This window comes from Python bivittatus, unplaced genomic scaffold, assembly GCF_059951505.1.
Source record: "Python bivittatus isolate LINGU-HERP-01145 unplaced genomic scaffold, Pbiv_v1 ctg000310_np1212, whole genome shotgun sequence".
Lineage (NCBI taxonomy): Eukaryota > Metazoa > Chordata > Lepidosauria > Squamata > Pythonidae > Python > Python bivittatus.
This window is the reverse complement of record NW_028277054.1, coordinates 457,491-478,569: the sequence shown is the minus strand read 5'-3', so window position 1 is coordinate 478,569 and position 21,079 is coordinate 457,491. Positions and strand designations below refer to the sequence as shown.

The window sequence follows — 21,079 nt, the reverse complement described above, 5'->3', positions numbered from 1 at the left end:
TTTCAATGGCAGCCAGTCGCGAAAACGCTGCCCTGCACTCCCCCCGCCCCATCCACAGTCCACCTGTTCTCTTTCCCGTTCTGGAGCAGGGAGTGGCGGTCCCCCCCAGGTCTCTCCGTGCACACGTAGGTATTCCGCCGGGTCATCATACTGGACGGGATATTATTCTGAAACAGGGAGGAAGACGGCCAGCTCAAAAGTCAGCCAGAGTCTGGGTGCAGGGAGCCAGGCAGGGAGAATGGGGCTGGGGGCACTGAAGTTACAGGAACGGAATGGGGTCAGCTGTCTCAGATTCTCAACATCAAGATATTTAGCTACTTAGATGACGTGCGAGCATATGCAGACACGCACGGGCCCTGTCCTGGCGCACCATCACAGGACTGGAAGAGGCTGGGCCAAGCTCCTGCGCGGGGCAGGGTCTGCTGCTTCTTAGAAGCAAGAATTGAGGTGCTGATCAGAAAACAGGGTCCTGAATTTGGCGAGGCCCAGCTGAGAGCCCCAGGAAATCTGGGTGCAGAAGAAGATGGGCAGCACTCTGAAGCCACGTTCTGCTATTGTGAACGTCCAAGGAAGACTCCTTGGCCCTGGCAGGGAAGGAATGCCATGCTCCTGAGGCTCTGGCATAGATCTGCATCTGCGCTGGAGGAACGGCAGCACCGAACAGCACTGCCTGCCCAGCTGGAAGTGGGGTGGGAGGCAGGATTTGTGCAGACGGACGAGGACGTGCCCGAAAGCCCTCTGTCCTTACCGTGTTGACGGCACTGTCCTTGCGCCGGTCAGGGATCTCCGATTTGTTGGGGTTATTTGCGCTGCTCACCATGGGGCTGGAAGGAGGGATGCCCCCTCGGCCGCTGCTGACCACACTGCAGCTGGCCTTGCGCGATGGCATCCGCTCCTCCTTCAGCTCCCCGTCTCCGGTGCTGGTCGGGCTCCGCTTGGGATGGAGGGGGGCAGGGGAAGGGCCACCTGGGCAAGAGGATGGAACGATGTTGCTTTTAGAGAGGGCAGCCACCCGGGCACCATTGACCTTACAGTTGAGTGGACCCATGGGCAAAGTGGCTTAGGACAAAAGCCACCTTGGATTTAATTTCTTTTGCATTGAATCTTAGATAAAAATAGAATAAACACCGTTGCTTTTCAAGCAGGGGTTTAATCATGTCCTCCTTCGCACTGTAAACTACAGTTTGGCAGCAATCCCGGAGGTCTCTGAATGCAACTAAGCCTTTGGAAGGAGAGCTCCAAAGCCCCTAGAATTTAGAGGGACCCTGGGGACCATCAAGCAGCCCCCCCCGCCTGCAACAGGAACCCAAAGACCCTGAGCCAACAGCCTCAAGAGGAGGCTCCACACAGCTGCTGGGTTCACGTAACCTATTTGGCCGTCTTATGCTTTCAGGGGACATCGGTTCACCCCACAGCTGAGAGAAGGGCTGGGGGCCTGCGACCCCATCTAGCTGAGCCAAGTCGCCACGCAAAGCCTTAGGAAGTGCCCAGTGCCGTCCAGGCAGTGCCCTGGATTCACGTTAAGCGGGAGCCTTTTTGGTCCAGCGCATGGTGCCAGCGCCAAGGCCGCTTACAGAAATCGCTGTGCCGCCGCTGCCGGTGATAAGTGGAAGAGCTCCGTTGGCTTTTGGAGTGCGAGGAGGACTTGCTGGTGCCGTTCGAGACCTCGCTGGGCGGCCGCACCCGGGCCAGGGAGAGGCTGCTGCCTGTGCGCGACTCCCCCCCTTCCACCTGCTAGAAAGAGCAGAATGCCAGGCCCGTCAAGGGTGCTGCCGGATGGCACGCACCAAAATCGGTACACGTGTGCCTGCAGTTCGGGGGCAGCTGGACCCCTCTTGGTGGGCCGGGAAATCTCCTTCCTTAGGTCAGCTGGGCTCTGGCTCCTCAAAGCCAGGCACCCTCCCTCCAACTCCCAGGTGGGCCCTACAGCTGCCGCGCCCGTGGGGAATCCGAAACGGGCAGCGCAGGGAGCAGCTCTCTCCTGGCCTAAGGGGGTCCTGGCAAACTGAACATGTCTGAGGTCTGGCTGCCCTGCAGCGGCTTTGCACTAGGGTGGACTGGCCAGCCCCCTTGAGGGATCCCCCCCTCTGCTTCATCTTGCTGACCCCCTGGCAGCAGCCGTACCTCGTTCTTCCTGCCCAGCAGGAGGTAGGTGGCTGTGACCTCGTTGTATTTTTGGTTGGACAAGGCTTCCTTGATCTCTTCTCGGGTGTATCCCATGCCCACCATGACTTCTAGAGGTGGGGGGAAGGAAAGAACAGAGGCAGGGGGTTAACCCAGCCCAAGGGCAGGCAGGACTAAAAGACCCCCGCCCGGTTCTGCAGCTCAGGAACCAAAGGCCAGCGGCCTTTTCAGGGACAGGCAACGGTGGCTTGGCTGCCCCATGGCCACCCTTCAGCTCCTCTGTGCCTCTGAGAGAAGCTGTGCGCTGGTGGCGGGGCTCCGCTCTCGGTCTGGGGCACCTGTCCGGGTGGGGAGACCTCAGGCAGCAGGAGGAACAGCCATGGCGATGGGGAGAGTCCAGGGGCCGCTTTCCCCGCAAGCCCAGGCATGCACCCTTACCGATGCGCTTGGTATCGGCAAAATCCTCTTCGGGCTCCCGGTAGGGCTTCAGCTCGTCCCCCTCGTAGCCAATGTTGATCCACTTGTCCTTCATTATTTGCTGCAGGGGGGCGGCAGGGACGTTAACTGGGACAGACCTGCTTGGTCCCCCTCCCCCTCCCACCAAGACAGCCTCCTCCGCGCCCACCTGATGCCCTGAGCAAAGGCTGGTCTGAGCGCAAGGGTGAGCATGTAGCCCTTAGCACATGCTCAGGGGCACCCTGAATATTTCACCCTGGGTCCAGACACCCCCCACACCTTTTTCCTTCATTTCAGGGGAGGCACAAAACCCCCCAAATATTTTCTAGGGAGCCTGCATAGGTTCACCCCACCCCCTCCCCGCATTGCTCCCTGGAAAGCCCCCTGAGCAGTGCTGGGAGGGGAGGGTGTCGAGGCTGCCTCCCTGACACACCATGTAATTATCTCTGAGTCGATTAGGCTAATTACAGTCATTGGTGGGGGTGGGGGGAGCCAGGGGAGAAAGGCTCAGCAGCGGGTAGGGCCAGATCCCGTGGAGACATTTGCTAATTAAAGGCCTGGCGCTTCCTGTAAGGGAAACAGGTTTCTGGTGGGTGCCTGGGAAACTGGGGCGGGGGACGGGGAGCGCCAGCTGTGCTCCTTCACCCCCAGAGGGACCGAGAGGGAATAAGTAGCATCTGAAGCCGCCCAGGGATGGCACCGCAGAGCAGGACTGGCGAACGCGGGGCTTGCAGCGGAGCTTGGCCCACGCCAGGCACCCTCACCTCCAAGGTGCAGCGCTTGGCAGGATTCAGTACCAAGAAGCGCCTCAGGATGTTTTCACAGTCCGTGGACATGTAAAAGGGGACACGATACTTGCCACGCAGCACGCGCTCCCGCAGCTCCTGGCAGGGGGAGATGCCTGCTGGTTAGAGTGCAGCCTGGCCCTCAGCCCCCAGCCCCTTCTGGGCTGCCAGTCTGCTCGGGGTGGCAGTGCTGCCTGGCCAAGGTCCCCAAAGGGTTCAAGAAGCCCCCCGACCCTCGCTCATTCCCCCAGGGGGAACCCGGTCTTTGCAGCTTCGGGCGCTGGACAACCGAGCAGGTATGAGGGGAAAAGCAGCAAAGAGCCGCTGGTACAAAAGGCAAATGCCACAACCCCGCATGGGGATGCTTCGCGCTTCCCCTCTCCTTCCCGCACAGGCAGAGGGCTTGGCAGGTCCCAGGGGGGTCCACAGCAGAGAACCCCGAGAAAAATCCCTGCCGAGGGCCCTCTGAGCATCATGGCAATGCCACGGTTTGCAAAGCGGTTTCAGGGCAGAGGCGACCTTGTGGCTCCTGCTCCGGGTTCTACTCCTTGCAACTGCCCCCCGATCTGCCCCCCCCCGCACCCCACAGCCTCACCTTGAGGTTCTGCCCATCGAAAGGAAGGGAGCCGCTGACGAGGGTGTAAAGAATGACCCCCAGGCTCCAGATGTCCACCTCCGGCCCATCATACTTCTTGCCCTGGAAGAGCTCTGGCGCGGCATAGGGGGGGCTCCCGCAGAAGGTATCCAGCTTGGAGCCGAGCGTGAACTCGTTGCTGAACCCAAAGTCGGCTATTTTAATGTTGGCATCAGCATCCAGCAGGAGGTTTTCGGCCTGTGGGAGAGGGAAGTGGGGAGAGAAAAATGAAGGGGGTTATCAGCGGTGCGTGGGGCAGGAGGGCCTTTGCTCCACAGCCAAGCAAGCGGGGGGAAGGTCCCTGGGCCGGGGGCTTGTCTGCTCATCAGCCAATAATAAAGGGACAAATCATCACTGCAGCCACCGAGGTCTTACAAACCCAACAAACTTCTGGGAACCCACACTGAATGTCCAGTGACCCGCAAACACGGAGCTGAGGAGCTGCTCCAACCTCCAGCTCCTGTGGGTTCTTCTAGCTCTTATACTGATCTCACATCAACTCTGAAAGTAGGCAGTAATTCTTCCCATTTTATAGAGGGGAGCACTGAGGCTCAGAAGGGAAGGATTTCTCCAAGGCCACCTTGCAAAATCCAGCCACTCTGTTTAAGTGCTTAGGACTGGCCCAGGGTGGCAGGAGCATTGCCCCCATATGAGGAGAGGAGCCGTGGGGGGGGGCAGGGGGAGCGAGAGATGGGAGCAGCGCTGTAACTCCTCACCTTCAGGTCTCTGTGTACGATGTTCTTCTGGTGACAGTAGTGCACAGCCGAGACAATCTAGGTGGAGAAGAGGAGTTCCTGGCTAGCGTGGAAGCCCCTGTGTTTGACTCCCCCCCCAGCACTTCAACAGCTTTTCTGGAGGCAAACCAAGTCCAGGCTAGACGAATCGTCCGTATGCCCTGGACACTGAATTCACAGCAGAGAGGGGAGCCTCTCCCACGCCCCCCTGCAGGTGACAAGGCCAAGGGAGCCCAAGAGGACTCTGTCCAGGCAGCGCGAATTGTCCCCCATCGCTTGCCCCGCCAGCCAGGCCCGAGGGGCCCCCCGCCCAGAGCCCAAAGAGCAGGGAGTCCTGGTCGCACAGCGAGGCCCAACCTGTCTGAACTTGGCCCGAGCTTCTTTCTCTTTCATGCGGCCATGGGAAACCAGGTAATCAAAGACTTCTCCTGCAAGGGGAGGAGGAGGAGGAGGAGAAGTGCCTTAGAAGTGCTAGAAACAATGATGCGGCCCCTCAGGGAGGCCAGTGGCGGGCGCCGCAGAGCATTGGGGCCTGGGCCCCCAAAGGTCCGCCACGCAAGCCCCACCGAGGCAGATGATTCATGGGGATTTGCAGGGATGACCTTCCCAAGGAGTGGGGGGTGCATGTGCCAACTGGCACCAGAGGGCTGGAAAATTCCTGAGCTCATCAGCACAAAACGGGGTTGGTCAGATGCGGATGTAGCATGAGGAAATGCGCACTGGGACAGGCGCGCTTCCCACTCAGAGCTCTGTAGCACTGTGGAAACCAGTCCAGGTGACAGACTTTCCCCAACCTCTCTGCAGTCCAGAGGGGGAAAGCAGGAACCCCCCCCCCCAGCTTTCAATGTCTGCCTCATCCAGCAAGTGGCCCAGCTGCCAGGTAGGCAGCTTCTGTGGGGGTGGAGGGCTGGAGATATTTTGAATTGACTGGGGGATAATTTTAGCAGTGCCAGGAGAGTCAAAGCTGTGGCAAAGGGAGAGCCCCACCCGCCTTAGGCAGCAGGCAATGCGGGCTCGTAAGTCCTTCGCCGTGGTGCCTGCCCTCTATTGCTGGGGGTCTGCTTCTGGGGTGATCACCCTAAACCTGGCCCCCCTGGAGCTGTTCGCAAACGGATATGGATCTGAGAGACTCCGGAGGAGACGAAAGCGGGCAGAGCTGGGAGGCACTGGGCGCCCGGGAAAGGCAGGGAAGGCACATGAGGCTTACCGGCACTGGCATACTCCATCACCAGGTAGAGGGTCTTCTCTGTCTCGATCACCTCAAAGAGTTTCACTGCGCAAAGGCACAGAAGCAAAGTCACCCTCTTCCACAAAGGCTTTTCTACCTGGGCAGCTTCGTTACGGCTGCCCCAACCGTCACCACTGCGAATCTCACAGGTTTCTTTTTAAGGGTGGGATATTTTATTTTTATGTGGTTGTTTCAATGCTGTCACCATCTCCATGTTTGGGGTAAACACAAGTGAGAAATGGTGCTCTGGGTAAAACCAGGAGGATTAAAATCCTGTGCCACACGAAGGCAAACGGCCATCTGCACCAGAGTGAGGGTACGCAGATGAAGCACGGGCTGTTCTGCAGCCTTTCCTTCTCGGAAGAGAGCAAAGGCCTGCGTGGGCATCCCCACGGCACCCCCATTCCCAAAATGTCTGCCCCCTCCCAGATTCTGTTCATTTGCTAGGGGGGACTCTCTATCTAGGCAGCTTTTGCCAGCCTGATGTCCCCGGAGCCCCCCATCTTCTCTCCAGCAGGCTGAATCAGAAGATGCTCGGTACAGAGGCCCCACTTTGCCCCCAGCATCGCCTACCCCCCTCAGCTGCGGAAGAGCAAGGCTTGCTCGGGTGGGGTGGGGGGAGTTGGGGACATCCCACTGCGGCTCCCAGCCTTCTGCTTCTTACCGATGTTGGGGTGGTTCAATCCCTTCATGATCCTCACCTCTCTGAAGAGCTGCAAAAAGCCCCAGACAGGAGTTAGCTAACCCCCTCCCCAAAGGCTGCAGCATAAACTTTTCTCTCCAACCCCCGCCCAGCAGCCACCAAATGCCTGCATGTTTTAAGTTCCCCCAACATGTGGACACCTCTGCAGAAAGGAAATGCTTCTCCAGCTTTGCTGGCAAAAGGAAACTGGGATTTCCCTACATTTAGCAACTTCTTCTGCTATCAATAAATCTTGATTGTATTATTTCTTACAAGCATTTCTGTCCCCCCTTTCACAGTAAACTCTCCCAAAGGGGGTTGCAAAATCGTAGGAACATGTCAGCATAAAAGCAATCCTTTAGGACAGCATTTCTCAACCTTGGCGACTTTAAGGTCTGTGGACTTCAACTCCCAGAATTCCCCAGCGAACATGGCTGGCTGGGGACTTCTGAGAGTTGAAGTCCACATGTTTTAAAGTTGTCAAGGCTGAAAAACATCATTTTAAGAGATAAATGTGAGGGTGAATAATTTAGGTGGGTAATACCTCTGCTCCTACCTGTCCCCCCCATCCACTCCTCTTAGGAAGGAAAAGCAGTGAGGCTGGACGGAGGCTTGGGGTCAACGTGGAAGCTCCCCCCAGCCTTATTCTGGGAGGGAGATGTGCTCTGCCAGCCAGCAATGGCTGCCGGACACCCAGAGGCTCACTTCACATGTTCAAGACCAGCCCGGGTTTCAGTGAATCTCTCCTGAAGCCGACTTTAAACCAGGGCTTGGGCAGAATATGCTGCTGCTGGCCCCCAGTTCTTGTGGCAGCCCTTCAAACCCTGGTCTTCAGGGAGCTGCTTTACGACCATAAAAGGAGATTAATTCCTCAACAATTTTTTTAATGTTGATTGGAGGCTGCAGCAGATGTTCAAAAATGAACATGCCGGTCAGATTTTTATGCTGGGGATGTAATACATCTGAAGGAGTTTTGAGATGCATATTTGGCTGCCTCTTGGTGTCATAGCTGCCTGCTTACTGATACCATGCGGTGCTTTGAAGAGATCTGAGGCCGGAAGGTGGGAAGGTGAGGCCATGTCATGCCCCAAAAGTTTGGGATCCGACAAACTACGAGGAACTGCATCAGGCTTGAAATGCAGCAAAAGGATAAAAATGTGGGGCTGGGAGGAAACGGCAACCCCAGGCGTAAGGTCCTGAACCGAAGGAACGGGTTCTCCTTCAGCCCTTGAAATGGCCCTTTATAGCTGCGGAGGAAAGGTGGATCCACGTCACTCCGTGTGGCCAAGGTTTAATCTGCTGTTCAGGAAGAGAGACATTTTCTGAAGCGATTGTATTTTATTATGTGCATTGTGATGCATTTTAGAGGCCTCTCTTTAGATCTTTTTTCCCTTCTTTTTCTATGTACGTTAGCAAGTAAAATGATAGGAATACTTTAAAAAAAAATCCAACTCTGGGGATTTGCCATGATCTGGCAGAAGTGCCGCCCGGTCAGGCATCCCATTAAGGATTCTGGGTCCCATTAAGCCCTCCCTGCCTGCTGATCCCAGGCAGCATTTCCTCTGCGCTTATTGTGTGCAGTTTGGCTCACTTGCTGGAGCTCTTTGCCCTGTCTATATCACACAGCTTTGGGGACGGCCCTTAGGCTTGATCTGCAGACAGCAGATTGCTGAGTTCTCTGCTTTAAATTGGCTGGGGCTGGGTTGGGGGCTGAATGGCCTTTAACTGATTAACCATGATTAATAATAACCCTTTTCAAGAGTTGACCATGAATAACAACACTGCAGAAACAGCATGTTTGAATGTCTGCTTGATCCTTCCTTCTCTTAGTTCCTTCTCTTAATTTCACTCATTCTTACTGAAAACAGTTGCTGGAGGATCCAGTGGGGGGTGGACCCCGTGCAGCTGAAGGACACTCTCCTGCCCCACAAGTCAGCTCCCAGATTCCCTTCAGTGCTGTCGCTAACACCCGTGGGTCTTGCCCACGAGGCGGCCCCCTCCCCATGAAGGAATGCTAGGGTACCCAAAGGGGAGGGGGCTGAACCAATGGTGGCTGTGGAGGGGGGCAGCCAGCCTTTCCAATTCGCCCCCCTCCCCTGAAGCTCATTTGTCCTGGAGAATCCAGCCGCTAATTAGCGGGCCCACCCCTCCCCCTCCCCCGCAAGATGCTGGCAGGAGACGCGTTTCCACGGCGACCAGCTTGGACTCTGAGCACTAATTAGGGAGGGGGGCGAAGGGGGCAATGTCTCCCCTCTCCCCGGCCGGCCAGAAAGGCAAGGAGCCAAGGGAGGTTTGGCAGGGACCCTCGGCCTGCCTCGCCCGGGCTGGGGCCCGAGTCCGTGGCTCAGAAGCGGCGCCCTGCCTGCCAGGCAGGGAGGGGGCCGCTTGGGCCTGTGGGGGGGCTGCGTCTCTTCGTGGGGCCGACCAGGGACCGTCCTGAGCAGATCAGGGCACCGGCCGCGGCGTTACTCCCTCCGCGCACCCCACGTCCCTCGGGGCTGGGCTCTGAAGCCCCCCGACCCGCTCACCTTCTGAAGACTTGTCGGATTCAGCTGGGTCTTGTCAATTATTTTTATGGCCACCTTGAGCAAAGACAACACAGAGAGTCAGCAGGGCTCCCGGACCGGCTGGGCCGGCCCCTCCTGGCTCCATGGGGAGGGGCGGGAGGGGGCTGCGGGCCACCTACAGCCCCACCTCAGCCAGCTCAGGGCGGGAGGCTCACAGGCACCCCAGGCCAAGGCTCTTCCCCTCCTGGACTGGTTGCCCCTCTGGGTCTACGGGGAGCCTCCCCCTTCCCCTCCTGTGCTCTGGAACGCCCCCCAGGGGACCCTCGGGGCCTGGGAGAGCAGCGAGTGATTTGATTTTGATTTGTGCAGAAGCGCTTCTTGCACATTTTCCCTCTGCAGAATTGTTGATATGGTGCTTATTTTATGGATTTTTCTTTTTTAGAGGGACAGGCTTGGTGATTTTCTTTGCTTTGTTAGCGGCACAGAGCCTTCAGGAGTGGCAGCATGCAAGTAAAGTAATTAACAAGCCCTAACCTTTCCCTCTGAATGTGTCAGATTACAACTCCCATATTCCCCTGCCAGCTGAAGGGATGATGGGAGTCACAGTCTGACATATCTCGGCCTGCAGGCAGCAGGGTCAAAGCCTCAGGAGGGGCTCCACCAGGCCCACTTTTTGCGAGGCACTGTGGGAAGCTCCCGAATCCCAGATGCACCAAGAGCACCTCCAACCAGATGCCTGGCAGGAAGCCACTAGCAGGGGGGCACAAGGTCTGGGGCAATGACTCCATGGGAAGAAGCCCACCCTCCCCACCGAGGGCGTCTCCACCCAAGAGCAGCTGATTCCACGCCTCACCTGCGCAGTGACAAGGGGCCGGCCGGTCCCCCTTCCGTCCTCTGCTCTGCATCTTTGCCGGCCGGTTCGGCTGTGCTGGGAGAGGCAATCTGCGACCCCACGTGCTGTCCTCAAAGCCCCACTGCTCCCCAGGCACCCCCTCCGCCCCACTCACCTCCCTGCCCGTGAGGATGTGCCGGGCCAGCTTGACCTTGGCGAAGTTGCCCTTGCCGATGGTCTTAAGAAGACGGTAGTTGCCAATGTGGGGCTGTTCGTCTGGACAGGAGGCAACGGAGTTGCGGCACCGGGCGCCCAGGGAGCGGCTGGACCATGACGAGCCCTTTTCGGAGCGGCTGCTGGCCAGGGTAGAGGGCTGTGGGGACAGCGGCGGTGTCACCGGCAGGGGGGCCGGCTCGAGGGTCACCACAGGGCAGCGCTGGTGCTACAGGGCAAAAGAAGGGCCACTGAAGAGAGGAAGGGGCCTGGCACCACACCAAAGCAGAATCAGGCCATCCAGTGCTCGAATTGGGGGGGGGCACAAGTTCCGCTTGTGGACAGCCCCATTTTCTTGGGCAACGCTTCTTCCCCTGCAGAACCTTCGCCAATGTGTCCTCTTCAGTTGTGCCCCATCCAGAACACCCACATCCCAACTATCTCTTTAAAAGCCAGGGAATCCAACTCCCTTTTTTTACATTCTGTCCAGTCCACCTGCTCCTAGTTAGGCTCAGTTCCTTGAGAGAAAGGTACCGGATCTGTCCCAGCTCCCAAATGCCTCCCTGACAGCCTCCTCTTCTTCATCCCACAACCGCTGCTCTCAGAAACCACTTTTGTTCAGCTCTGGGGTCCCTCTTTTATAACACAGTTGTTTTCTGTGGGAGGCAGGAGCCCCCAACACCTAGCAAGGGATCCCCATCCCACTGCCAGCAAATTTCACTTTGCTGAAGTGTGAGTTTCCAGAAGCCACTTTTGAACCCAGGCCTTTGGAGGCACCAATTCTGCTTCCCCCAGTTGCCCGTCAGAAAAGGTGGGTGGGCATGAAACCCACCTGGAAGGAAGCCGCTCCTGGATGGGGAAGCCCCCAGCAGCAGCCCCTCACAGGAGGGGCCCAGGCAGACCCTCCCTTCCAAGCGAGGCTGGGCCCAGGTTGGGTCCAGGGCCGTCCTGCAGGAGCCGGGCACTTCAGAGGCAACCGCAAAATCCAGCGTGGCCATTTCTCTTCTTCCCTGGGACCTCCCTGGCCTCAAAGACTGCAGAGCCAAGACACCGGCTGGGTCGCCCTTGGAGGTTTGCAAACCACAACAGGTAGGCCCACACAATGCTACACACCATTGCCAACCGAACAACGTTCCAGCAGAGCGGCTGTAAGGAACTGCATTACACACTGTGCTATGTCCGGGCCAATCCGTTGGCTTCTCCCGGCGAGCCTGAGCTGCTCACGTTCTCAGCTAAGAAGGCAACCCTTTTCCCCCAAAGTCCTCTGGGCAGCGTTGGCTGCAGTGGATGATGGAACTGTAGTCCAATACCTCGAAAAAGTGATGAGTTGGGGAACATTCTCAATCCCCTCATCCCCTCAGGGCTCGTTCACACAACACGCTGAGCTTGGATACTGAACTAGCCCACTTCCTGGATTTGCACAACATACTGAACCATAAGCTAACCAAATGAAGTAGATTCACACAATCCCCTAAGAAGACCCTCCAAGGTTAGGCAGCTGTTGGTTCTTCAACTGACCTGGGTTTAGGGGTAGTGCGAACCCACCCTCTGAGTCTGACCACAACCAAGGGCTCTGCCACACAGCCCCCCACTCCACGCGATCAGCTGGTGCCTCCTGGATGCTGATTGCTCTCACTGTCCTGGGCACAGCTCCCTGCATTTGCCTGGGCCCAGACAAGGGCTGGGCACTGGGCATCCTGGCCATATTGGGGCCAGGGCGGAGAGGGCCGGGATGGGGGGCAGCCCGCTTGCCTTTAAATTCAGGCCGTTTCCAAGAGAGCAGCACTTAGCAGGGACTGAGCCCAGACAATCCTCGGGCTTTGCCAAAGTCTCTCCAGCTAAAAGAGCCCAGTTGCAACTTCCCACCGACGCCACACTGTGCCCTTGGCCATGCAGCCCAGTGCCACAGTTCCGGCTGGCAGACACCCTCAGGATGTGAGGCATTTGCCAGGCTGAGAACGGAAAGGCCGAAGGCTGAACAGGGCCTTCTCCACGGCTCTGCAGACGGCTCTGTTTGGCCATCTACCACCCCGGCTTGGCTTTACAAGCCACTAAGACAGGTGTGCTGCTGCATGTTTCTGGGGGCACATTTGGCTGCTGCTACAGCTAGTGCTACTTACGGGGGGACCCTGCATATGCTCTGCACTATTGGTCTCTTTTTGGCCCTGCAGGATTCCCAACGGGTGCCCCCAAGAGTCAGCCTGCCCACCAGGTGACCTCCTAGGGGCCCAGGAAGAACCCCTGGGAAGCGGCCTTGTTTTACGCTGGGGGCCAGGGAGGGGCTTGGAGGAAAACTCCACCGGCTGCTCTCCCTGCAGCAGAGACACCCGGAAAGAGCTGGTTATAAGGATCTCGTTACTTGTTTCCAGTTAGAACAAACGTCCTTTTGTGACTTACTGCACACTGTGTTTTGGGCTCGGGGTTGGAGGGGGAACCACTGATAACACGGCTACTTGTTTGGGGGTAAGATGTTACACCTAAAGTCTGCTCTGATATTCCCACCAGAAAGTAAATCTTATCTGTTCAAGAGTCCTGAATCCCTGCTTTGGCCTCTTACAGACCGGACCTTTATTCTAAGTTTCTCCACCTTCTTAGGGGGCAAAACACACGCACTCCCTCCGGCTCTTTTTCTAAGGGAGGCTGAGCCAGACTTCTCCCTCCAGCTGCCCTCCAGATGCGTAAGGACCACAAGTCCCACAATCCCAGCATGAAACATTCTCTTGGACCCAGGGCCTTCCTTTCCTAACCCAGCACAACTGCAGCCGTACAAGCAGAGCAAGAACACGCACTCTTCCCATAGCCCCCCATGGGAGGGCAGCTGACCTTCCCCACCTTTGGGAATACTGCAGACGATGCCCGTTGCAATGAATGTGGGTAAAGGCATCAAGTGGGGTGCTGCAAATATCAATCCTGAATCCTTTCCTCTTCCTTATTTATGGAGGGAACATATTTAACCTTTACAGATGATGCAAAATCTGGCAGGATAGCTAATACCCCAGAAGATACAAATACATTTCAAAAGGATATTGACAGGTTAAAGAAATGGGCTAAAGAAAGAACTCTTGTTTAAGAAAGGGCAATGAAAGGCACAGGTGCAGGATGGGATATACCTGGCTTGGTAAAGGTATTAGAAGAATATTCTGTTGCAACCTGAATATGAGGCAGCTGTGAGAAGGGGCTGCGCACAAGGCCCGTGCCATTTCGGGTGCCCCAAGAGAGGCACGTTTGCCGAATCCCAGGAAGGCACTGTGCCCCTTCACGCTGCTTCGCTCAGACCTGCCTCAAGTCCTGCAACAAAAAAATTCAGAGAAACCAAGCCAGGCCAGAGAAGGGCGCCAAGAATCATCTCAGGATGCGAAACTCAGCCCCGGGATGGCTGCCTGAGGGAAGGAGGCACCTGGAGGGGGGCACAGAGAAGGAACCCAGGCCATTTTCCCCCTTCCAGCGTGCGGGACATGGAATAAGGGGCTTAAGTTGCTAAAAGGGTATAAGGCAGATTCCGGCCGAACAGTAGGACAACGCGCCTCATGGTGAGAGTGGTTTGACGGTGGACCCGCTGACCCAGAGGGCTGCCCTTTGCTGGACGCCTTCTCCAGATAGCCATGGGTCAGAGACTCTCCCCTCTGGATTCCGGCACTGAGCAGGGAGGGCTAGGTGGCTTCAAGGGCCCCTTCCCACTCGGAAGTCTATGAACTCCTGTGTCATGGCACAGTTGCAAAGCCAACCATCTGGGCTGACAAGAGCAGCTGACCCCACCCAGATGCCTCCAGATGTCTTAGGACTACAGTTCCCAGAATTCCCACCCAGTGTGACCTCAAATCCTTGCTTCACCAGGAGAGAGGTAGAGAGTGGAAAAAACAATTCCTGAATGGACAGCCCTGATTGATTCACCCTCCCACCAGGACAAGCAGGGGGGTCAAGCAATATTGCAGAGGGATCCCGAACTCTTGCCTGTCTTCATCACACACCCTTCGGGCAGAACCACCTGCCTGACGACAGTTGGGTCCTGATCCCGGCTGTTCTGCCGAGACCCCGAAAGTGATCCCCCCCCAGCAGGCGCATCCTGGGATCAGAGTCTCTTGCCCACCAGGCCACCTCAAGAGAGAAGCTGCTGCCTCGCCCATCCACCTTGCACACACACACCCTTTCTGGCCCCATGGCTGAAAGGGAGGCTCTCTGGGAGGACAACGGAGAGCACCCCCCTGCGCAGATGGCTTGGCAAGGAAGGAAGCGGAGGGGTCTCAGGGTGGGGGCGGGAGGCAAACGGCACAAACTGGCTCACCTCCTCACCCAGAGAGGTGGCAGGGGATGGAGGAGCAAGAGGGCAGCTTGTGCTCATGCTGGCTGCTCCAGAGACAGCATGCAAGGAGGGCTTTCCTGCCCTGCAGCCGGGAGTGGGCGGCCGGGGGAAGCGGGGCTGGAAACATGCGGGCCGCCAGAGCTGGCCTTTCTGGAAGGCGCACTGGGTTTCCACGGGAGGCTGTGCAGGAATGCCTCAGTGCATTGTGGGATGCCAAGGAAAGCCGCCTGTCCTCCAGTGAGTGTGCAGGGCAAGGGCGGGAGAGAGGGCTTCAGTGCCACCCCCCTCCTCAATGCTCATCAATAATGCACTAGAAAATAGCACTGTGGGCTTCAAAGAAATGGCAGAGTGGCGGTGTGCGCCCGGTGCGTAGATCCTCGCTCCAGGATGAGACCTTTATGTATGCCCATGGTGTGCAAAATGCTGGCTTCCTTTGGAAACCACCTTTCCAGTGCTCGAGGCAAGCTGCAAACTTCGGCATATTATGAAACCAGGATCCTAGGAACATAGCCCAGTTTAGGCTGCAATAAAACCAACAATGACTCAAAGAATTTCGATGTGAGTTCCATCTTTCTGTCCTGCTAACCAGGCCAGAAATGAACTGCTTGGACATGACTGGAGCAGAGCCAATGGGGCCTCCAGCCCGCTGGTCACAGCTGCCCTGGCACCCCCAGCCCCCGAAGAATTTGGCCCTCTCCAAATCAGAACAGAGGGCCTTCTCCAGAGTCCTGGCCCCTCAACGCACATGGGGGAAAGGAAGCCGAAGACTTATCCAGCTGCAGTGGAACCGTTCAGGGGGCCACTTGAGATGAGGCTGCGTGGCAGTGCGGCATCGTGCCAAAGAGGTGGAGTGCCACCCGGGCTCAAGACCACCCTTGGCCATGGAAACTCACTGGGTGACCCCCCGATGTGCTCTCCTGGCCTACCTCACAGGGTTTTTGTAGGTATGTAAACCACCTGGAGCTCTTGGGAGGAAAGCCAGGATGGAAATCCAACGAATTAATAATAAATAAGCTGGGACTATTTATTCCGTGTATTTTTATACAGCTTTTGCTTGCTAACTTTCCCATTTTGATTACTATCTTTAAACTGCTGAAAATCTGTCCATTTTTCACATACAGCTTTCCTTAATATATGCTCATTTCCCGATAATTTATTGCTGCTGCTCATTTTATTATGAGATACAGAGGACGGTTGTTCAGCAAGCCGGCATTCGTTCCCATCTCCTTCTGAGAGGCGCCACAGGACCCTGCAGGGTGGGCCAACAGCCTCCCTGGTTTCGCAAAGGAGGGTTGGCTATGACCCCGTAGGTGCCAACCTCAACCCCAGGACCCGGTCAACAGAGAGCATTGGGACTCTCCCTCCGGACCCAAGCGGGGCTCTGTGTGCAAGCCGAGGCCTCCCCATTTCCAGCCGGACCTCGGCCTCCATGAGAGGCTGCACAGAGCTCAGAAGGAAACACTGGCCCCGTGAACAGATCAGCAAGCGCGGGGCTCCCCTCACTTACTCACAGGCAGCCGCAGACACTTCTCCAGGCAGAGAGGTAGTGCAAATCCCGAGGACGGGGGGAGGCCCCCCCGAAGTGCCCAGGTGGGGCTCAGGACGACACCTTTGCTCAGGGGCCGCATCCATCAAATGAGCAGGTGGTTTGCTCCCCGGGAGCCCAAAATGTTACTCGCTTTTAATCCAGAAAGATCACCACCACAACAGAGGAGGAGAGCCGAGGCGATCCAGGAAGCGGCCCTGCCCTGCCCTGCCCTGCCCCCTCATCCTCAGAGCCGCAAAGCCAGCCAGCCAGCAGCTGCTGCTCCTTCAGCGGAAACCGGAATGGCGGCAGAGCTGCTCCACTCTGGGTGACCATCCCACTCAGGGTGGGAGGCCAGCCACACCCAGGCTGCCTTTCGGCAGGGGACGCATGCACAGGTGTGCATCCCCGCCCTCTGTCTTCAGGCCCAAAGGCCGAGTGTGTACGACTCCCAGGGCATCTAAAGGCTGTTTACAACAACCGTGCGAAGCAGGCCAGGAGAGTCATCCTAGAATGCAAGTAGCAGCCTGGGACCACCAGCGGCAGCTGTATCCAAATCTTGGGGAGATGTTCTCCGCCCAGACTCCTCGAGATCCAGGGGCTAAGGGCGAGGCAACCTACAACGCCGGGACTTGTTCTTTTCCATACCGGGCAGAGAGCTCTGGATCTCAAGGACACAGAAGCTGGACAGGCACCCGGTGCCCCTCAGCCTCTGCCAACCTGGCATGGCTGAAATCTCAGGGGTCCTGGGGCTGCAGCTCTTCTCAAGTGGGCAATGTGGGGCAACAGGCAGCAGCTTCCCCTCCACGCCGCCTTCAGACAATGCTCCAGGTGCCCTGTAGAAGCTCAGTGAGCCCCTGGCAACATTCACAGCAAGGAGTGCTGGGTCTCCCTCAGCTCCTCTGGAGCTCTTGCCCGGGAGGACGGGCAACGGGCAGCTTCTCCTCGAGTCTTGCAGAAAGAAGTCTCTACCTTTCAGAGCAGGGAGGGGGCCTGCAGCCACTTGTCACTGGCCTCACTGGCTGGGGCTACTGGGAGTTGTAGCTGCCCAGCCCTGTTTGGAGGCACCACCATGCCAGGCTGTTCCTGAACTTCTGGTTTGGCACCGTCTCACTCACTCTGTCAATTGTACATACAGTCCTCCTCGATCCAAGTGAGCTGCTGGGGCTGAAGCTGCTTTGTAGCCACACCCGGGAACTCTCAGACTGAGGCAGGTAGGAACAGGCTGCATGACTCACTGGCAGGCTGAAGAAGCTCACAGCACATGCTCAGAGGCACCCTGGTCATTGGACAGCATCTGGCCCTGAACGCAGGTGCTAGGGGCGATGCCTAGCTGGCTGCCATGGCAAGGACCTCGCTGCCATGGCAACACAGCGGTGCGGCACTCTTCAGGAAGCCTTGGCAATTGGCGACGTGGTTGACAGCAGCAGAGAAGGTGGGGCCTCAGCCAGAAAAGTGCCTGGCAGACAGCAGCAGCGGGCCCGGGGGCAAGCGAGCACCACCCCTGGGGGCACTGAGGCTGGAAGCCGCCCCCTCCCGGGCGGGCGAGCACAGTCCACAAGCACATGGAAGGAGATGCAACAGGAAGCTGGGATTTCAAAATGAAGATCTGAAGAGGAGGTGACATCCTCTGTCGCACAGACATAAATACACCCACCCACTGCAACTGGAATCCCACACAGTTTCAGAATATCCTGCTGATATTGCTAGCATGTCAATCAAGAGTGTGGAAAGTATGCGCTTCGGCATCTTTTTGTGGCCCTGAGAATCACTGGGGCCCAGGACATGGGGCCTTTTTGCATCCGGGAGGCTTTAAGGGGCAAAATGAGTGCCTAGAACGTAGCTGATACTTAAGACACCCCCTTTCCCCCTTAAAACTGCTGAAACCTTTGCTGACAGTTGCACCCACTTTGACAGCCCTTGACAGGAGATGCAAATCCAGATGCAGCCCACAGACAGAAGTTGCTCAACCCGGTGGGAGAGGGAGACTTCTAGGTTTACCCACGCATAACGTACAAGTCACCCGTTCAGACTACACTCAAAGTCTGCACCGGTGATTTTGTCTGGCCAAGGACACAGCTGCTTCTAATGCCTTCTCGCAACAACCTGTGAGGTAGAACACTTCTGGGTTAAAAACACACCGGGAATCAGCCAACTTATCTAAGGACACCCAGTAAGCCAAAATCTGCCCAGAAAATGGAGTCCTGTGACAGCTTCTCCAGGAATAAGCCCCATGGGGCCCAGTGAGCGCGCACACACATGCTTCAAACTAAATGATATGGAGAGGGGGGTAGCTAAAGGTGCCCCTTATTTCTCTCCTTTGCCAACAGTCTGGCAGAGACCATGGTAACACCACATAAGGAGCAAGCACGTCTGCATCCAGGATATCCGCCCCGCGGGGGGTGGGAGGCCAGGCCAGCCAGCATCACCTGGAGTGTCTGGTGGGGCAACTAGCAGCCATGGGGGGGGGTGCAGAGAGTTCCGGGGGTTCGGCCTGCAGGACCCCCCCTTTCCTGGCCAGTCTGGCCTACAGGCCACTGCCCGCCTTAGCCGGAGGGGCGAGCCTTGGGATGCGGAGGGCGCTGGGGCCGCTGTCTTCGTCTCCCAGCCTAAGGCCCACTTCCCGGCCCCACGGAAAGGAGCCCCCTTTGATCGCTTGCCTTCCGCCCTGCTGCGCCCCTTCCTCCCAGCTGGAGCAGGCGAGGCCGAACGCCGCGCGGAAAAAGCAGCAGAGTCACTGCCCGGAGGCTGCAGGACTCCGCGCAGCCCTCTCCTCCCCGGTATGCGCGGGGCTCTGCCGCTCGAGCCCCTCGCTGACCTTCCGAGGCCAGCCCACCTGCCGCCCCCGGCGAAGGCCCAACGCTCTGGCTTGGCGCCGGGCCGCCAGGGCCCCCGGGCCCCCGCCTCTCGTGCCTGCCTCGGCCGGGCGCTCGACAACCCAAGGGGCGCCGGTGGGCGGCACCAGCGGGGTGACCTTCGCCCCGAGGCTCGGGTCCCGCGGGAGACTTGGCCCAGCTCACGTTCCGCTCCGCCCGGGGACCCCGGGAGGAAGAGCTCGCCCCGCCCGAGATCCCGGCGCCGATCGCCGAGGGGCCAGGCGCCGAGCCTGCCTTCGCTATCATCCCGCAGCGTGGGAGCCAAGCCGGCGGCGGAAGCGCAGGGAAGAGCCGCCGCCAACTCCAGTGTCCCCAAAGCACCCGCTCCGATCCTCGCCCGGCCTTCGTCGAGCCCGGTAAACAAGAGGTGTCGCCGCCGCGGGAAGACTCACCGGCTCGGAATTGCGTTCGTTGCCTGCCGCCAGCGCGATGCGCAAAGACATCTTCTCCCGCGGCTCCTGCTCCCGCGGCCCAAGCCCGGATGCGGCGGGGGCGACGACGGCCGCTTGCCTCCCCCCGAGCGGACACTCATGCGCCCCGGCGCGCTCGGGAGGGCGAGTCGCGGAGGGAGGGGGCAGCTGGCTGAAGGGGAGTCGGCTGGAGCCGGCGGGGGGGCGCCCTCTGCGCCGAGACGCAGCTCGAGCGGCGCCTATTCCGCCAGGGAGGCCATGGGGAGGGGGCGGGCGCGAAGCGGGCGGGGGGCAGTGGGCAGTTGCGCCCGCGAAGGAAGGCCACGGGGGTCGGGCTCCGCTCTCGGCCGCCGCCTCTCGCTCGCTTTCACTGCTGCCTCGGTGCCCGGCCCGGCCGCCGCACTCTCCCCGCAGGCAGGAAAGGGTAGCGGCGCTTCCTGCCACCCCCCATATGGCTGCGTCCCCGCGCTGGGGGGGGAGGAGGAGGAGGAGGAGGGATGCGGACGCAATCCGAGCCCCGGGAAGCCCCCTCCCGTCGCCCGCGGCAGCCGCCTGAAAACACCCCCCGCTGTCTTGGCCAGGCGGGGTGCGGTTCAGCTGAGGCTGCTGCCTGGGGGAGCCGGATCCATGGGGGGAGGCGCCAGCTTCGGATCGAGGGGGTCGAAGAAGCGATTCCTCCCGGGCGGCTGAGGCGAGCGTCGCGGGAGGGAGGAGGGGAGAAAGGGGGAAGGAGAAGGGCGGCGAGGAGGAGGCCGGGCCGGGGTGGACGACAAACGGCAGCGCAGGAAGCGCCCCCAGCTGCTTAAAGGCGCCGCCGCCGCCGCCCGTACAAGAGGCGCACCGCGGAACCGGCGGAGAGCTCTTCCCCTTCCTCCACGCCCCGGCAGAAGCGGGGAGGGGCCGGAGGAGGTGGGCATCCGCACCGAGGACGTTACTGAGCAAAGAGGGCCCGGCGGCGGCTCCGGCTGCAGGAAGGGAGCGCCGCCGCGGAGGGAAAAGGAGCATAAAACGCCAGCTTGAGTAATCCGATTGCTATTCCCGAAGTCAAGCCGGTTTCTGGCCCCGAAATACTGGCAGCAACCTGAAAGGATCTTTCGGAGCGCGCACAGAGCCCTGGAAGAAAACCCAGGTAGCCAAAGCCAGGGGAAGCTTCCCGTCCTTTATTCTGGGAAGGCTTCGTAGGCAGAGACACTGATCCGGATGCAAAGCCTGCCAGGGGTCTTCATGGAAGACCCACGAATCCTGGGCCGGGGGGCGGGGGGCCTTCTCCCAGGCCGTTGGAGGACACGTGCATCTGAGAAGGTGCTCCGCTGAGGAAAGAGAAAAGCTTTTCCTTTTCTCCAGGCAGTTCGGAGTCGGATGGGAACGGATGCTGAACAGGCTGCTCCCTGGAGTTACAGAGGCCCCGGGCCGGTGTCAGGCCGAGACCCTGTCGTGCCCCCTTCCACAAAGCACTGAGACCACCCTTCTCCCCGCACGGGCACAGCCAGAGTCCAGGGCAGCCGGCCAGAAGAGTGGATGCGCAGGGCCCGGGGGCGAGCAGGAGGGGCTGCGGCCGAGGAAGGAAGCCCTTTTTGCGGGCAGAGGAGCGGCTGCCAGTTTGTTCTCTTATCAGGCCGGGTGGCAGCCAAGGGGAGCAACAGAATTGCCCGGTTTCACCTTTCCGCAGTGGGCAGCGTGGCCATTCAAGGGTTCAAGGGCCAGTCTCCCCGCCACGTTGTTCGGAGGACGGATGGGATAAATGTAGTATACTGAATTAAAACGTCGTTCGCA

General features: G+C 58.7%; 1 protein-coding gene and 1 long non-coding RNA gene across 3 annotated transcripts in view; one reads left to right on the top strand and one right to left on the bottom strand.

Annotated features, from left to right (window-relative positions):
- The window catches only part of MARK4 (microtubule affinity regulating kinase 4), a 27,887-nt gene extending 7,184 nt beyond the window's left edge, over positions 1-20,703 (bottom strand). For both annotated transcript variants that reach the window (XM_088139656.1, XM_088139657.1), the window contains exons 1-14: positions 19,289-20,703; positions 10,158-10,424; positions 9,172-9,225; positions 6,626-6,674; positions 5,941-6,006; positions 5,091-5,161; positions 4,716-4,772; positions 3,961-4,197; positions 3,345-3,464; positions 2,563-2,662; positions 2,125-2,234; positions 1,575-1,734; positions 749-966; positions 64-167 (exon numbers count right to left, since the gene is read on the bottom strand). In XM_088139656.1, coding sequence (XP_087995782.1) covers positions 64-167; positions 749-966; positions 1,575-1,734; positions 2,125-2,234; positions 2,563-2,662; positions 3,345-3,464; positions 3,961-4,197; positions 4,716-4,772; positions 5,091-5,161; positions 5,941-6,006; positions 6,626-6,674; positions 9,172-9,225; positions 10,158-10,424; positions 19,289-20,311 — 2,636 coding nt within the window. In that variant the 5' untranslated portion in view covers positions 20,312-20,703. The remainder of the gene's footprint in view (positions 1-63; positions 168-748; positions 967-1,574; positions 1,735-2,124; positions 2,235-2,562; positions 2,663-3,344; positions 3,465-3,960; positions 4,198-4,715; positions 4,773-5,090; positions 5,162-5,940; positions 6,007-6,625; positions 6,675-9,171; positions 9,226-10,157; positions 10,425-19,288) is intronic.
- On the top strand, positions 20,334-21,079 carry LOC148216084 (uncharacterized). Its single transcript, XR_015795936.1, has 2 exons — positions 20,334-20,435; positions 20,651-21,079. It is a non-coding gene; the product is annotated as an uncharacterized LOC148216084 (long non-coding RNA).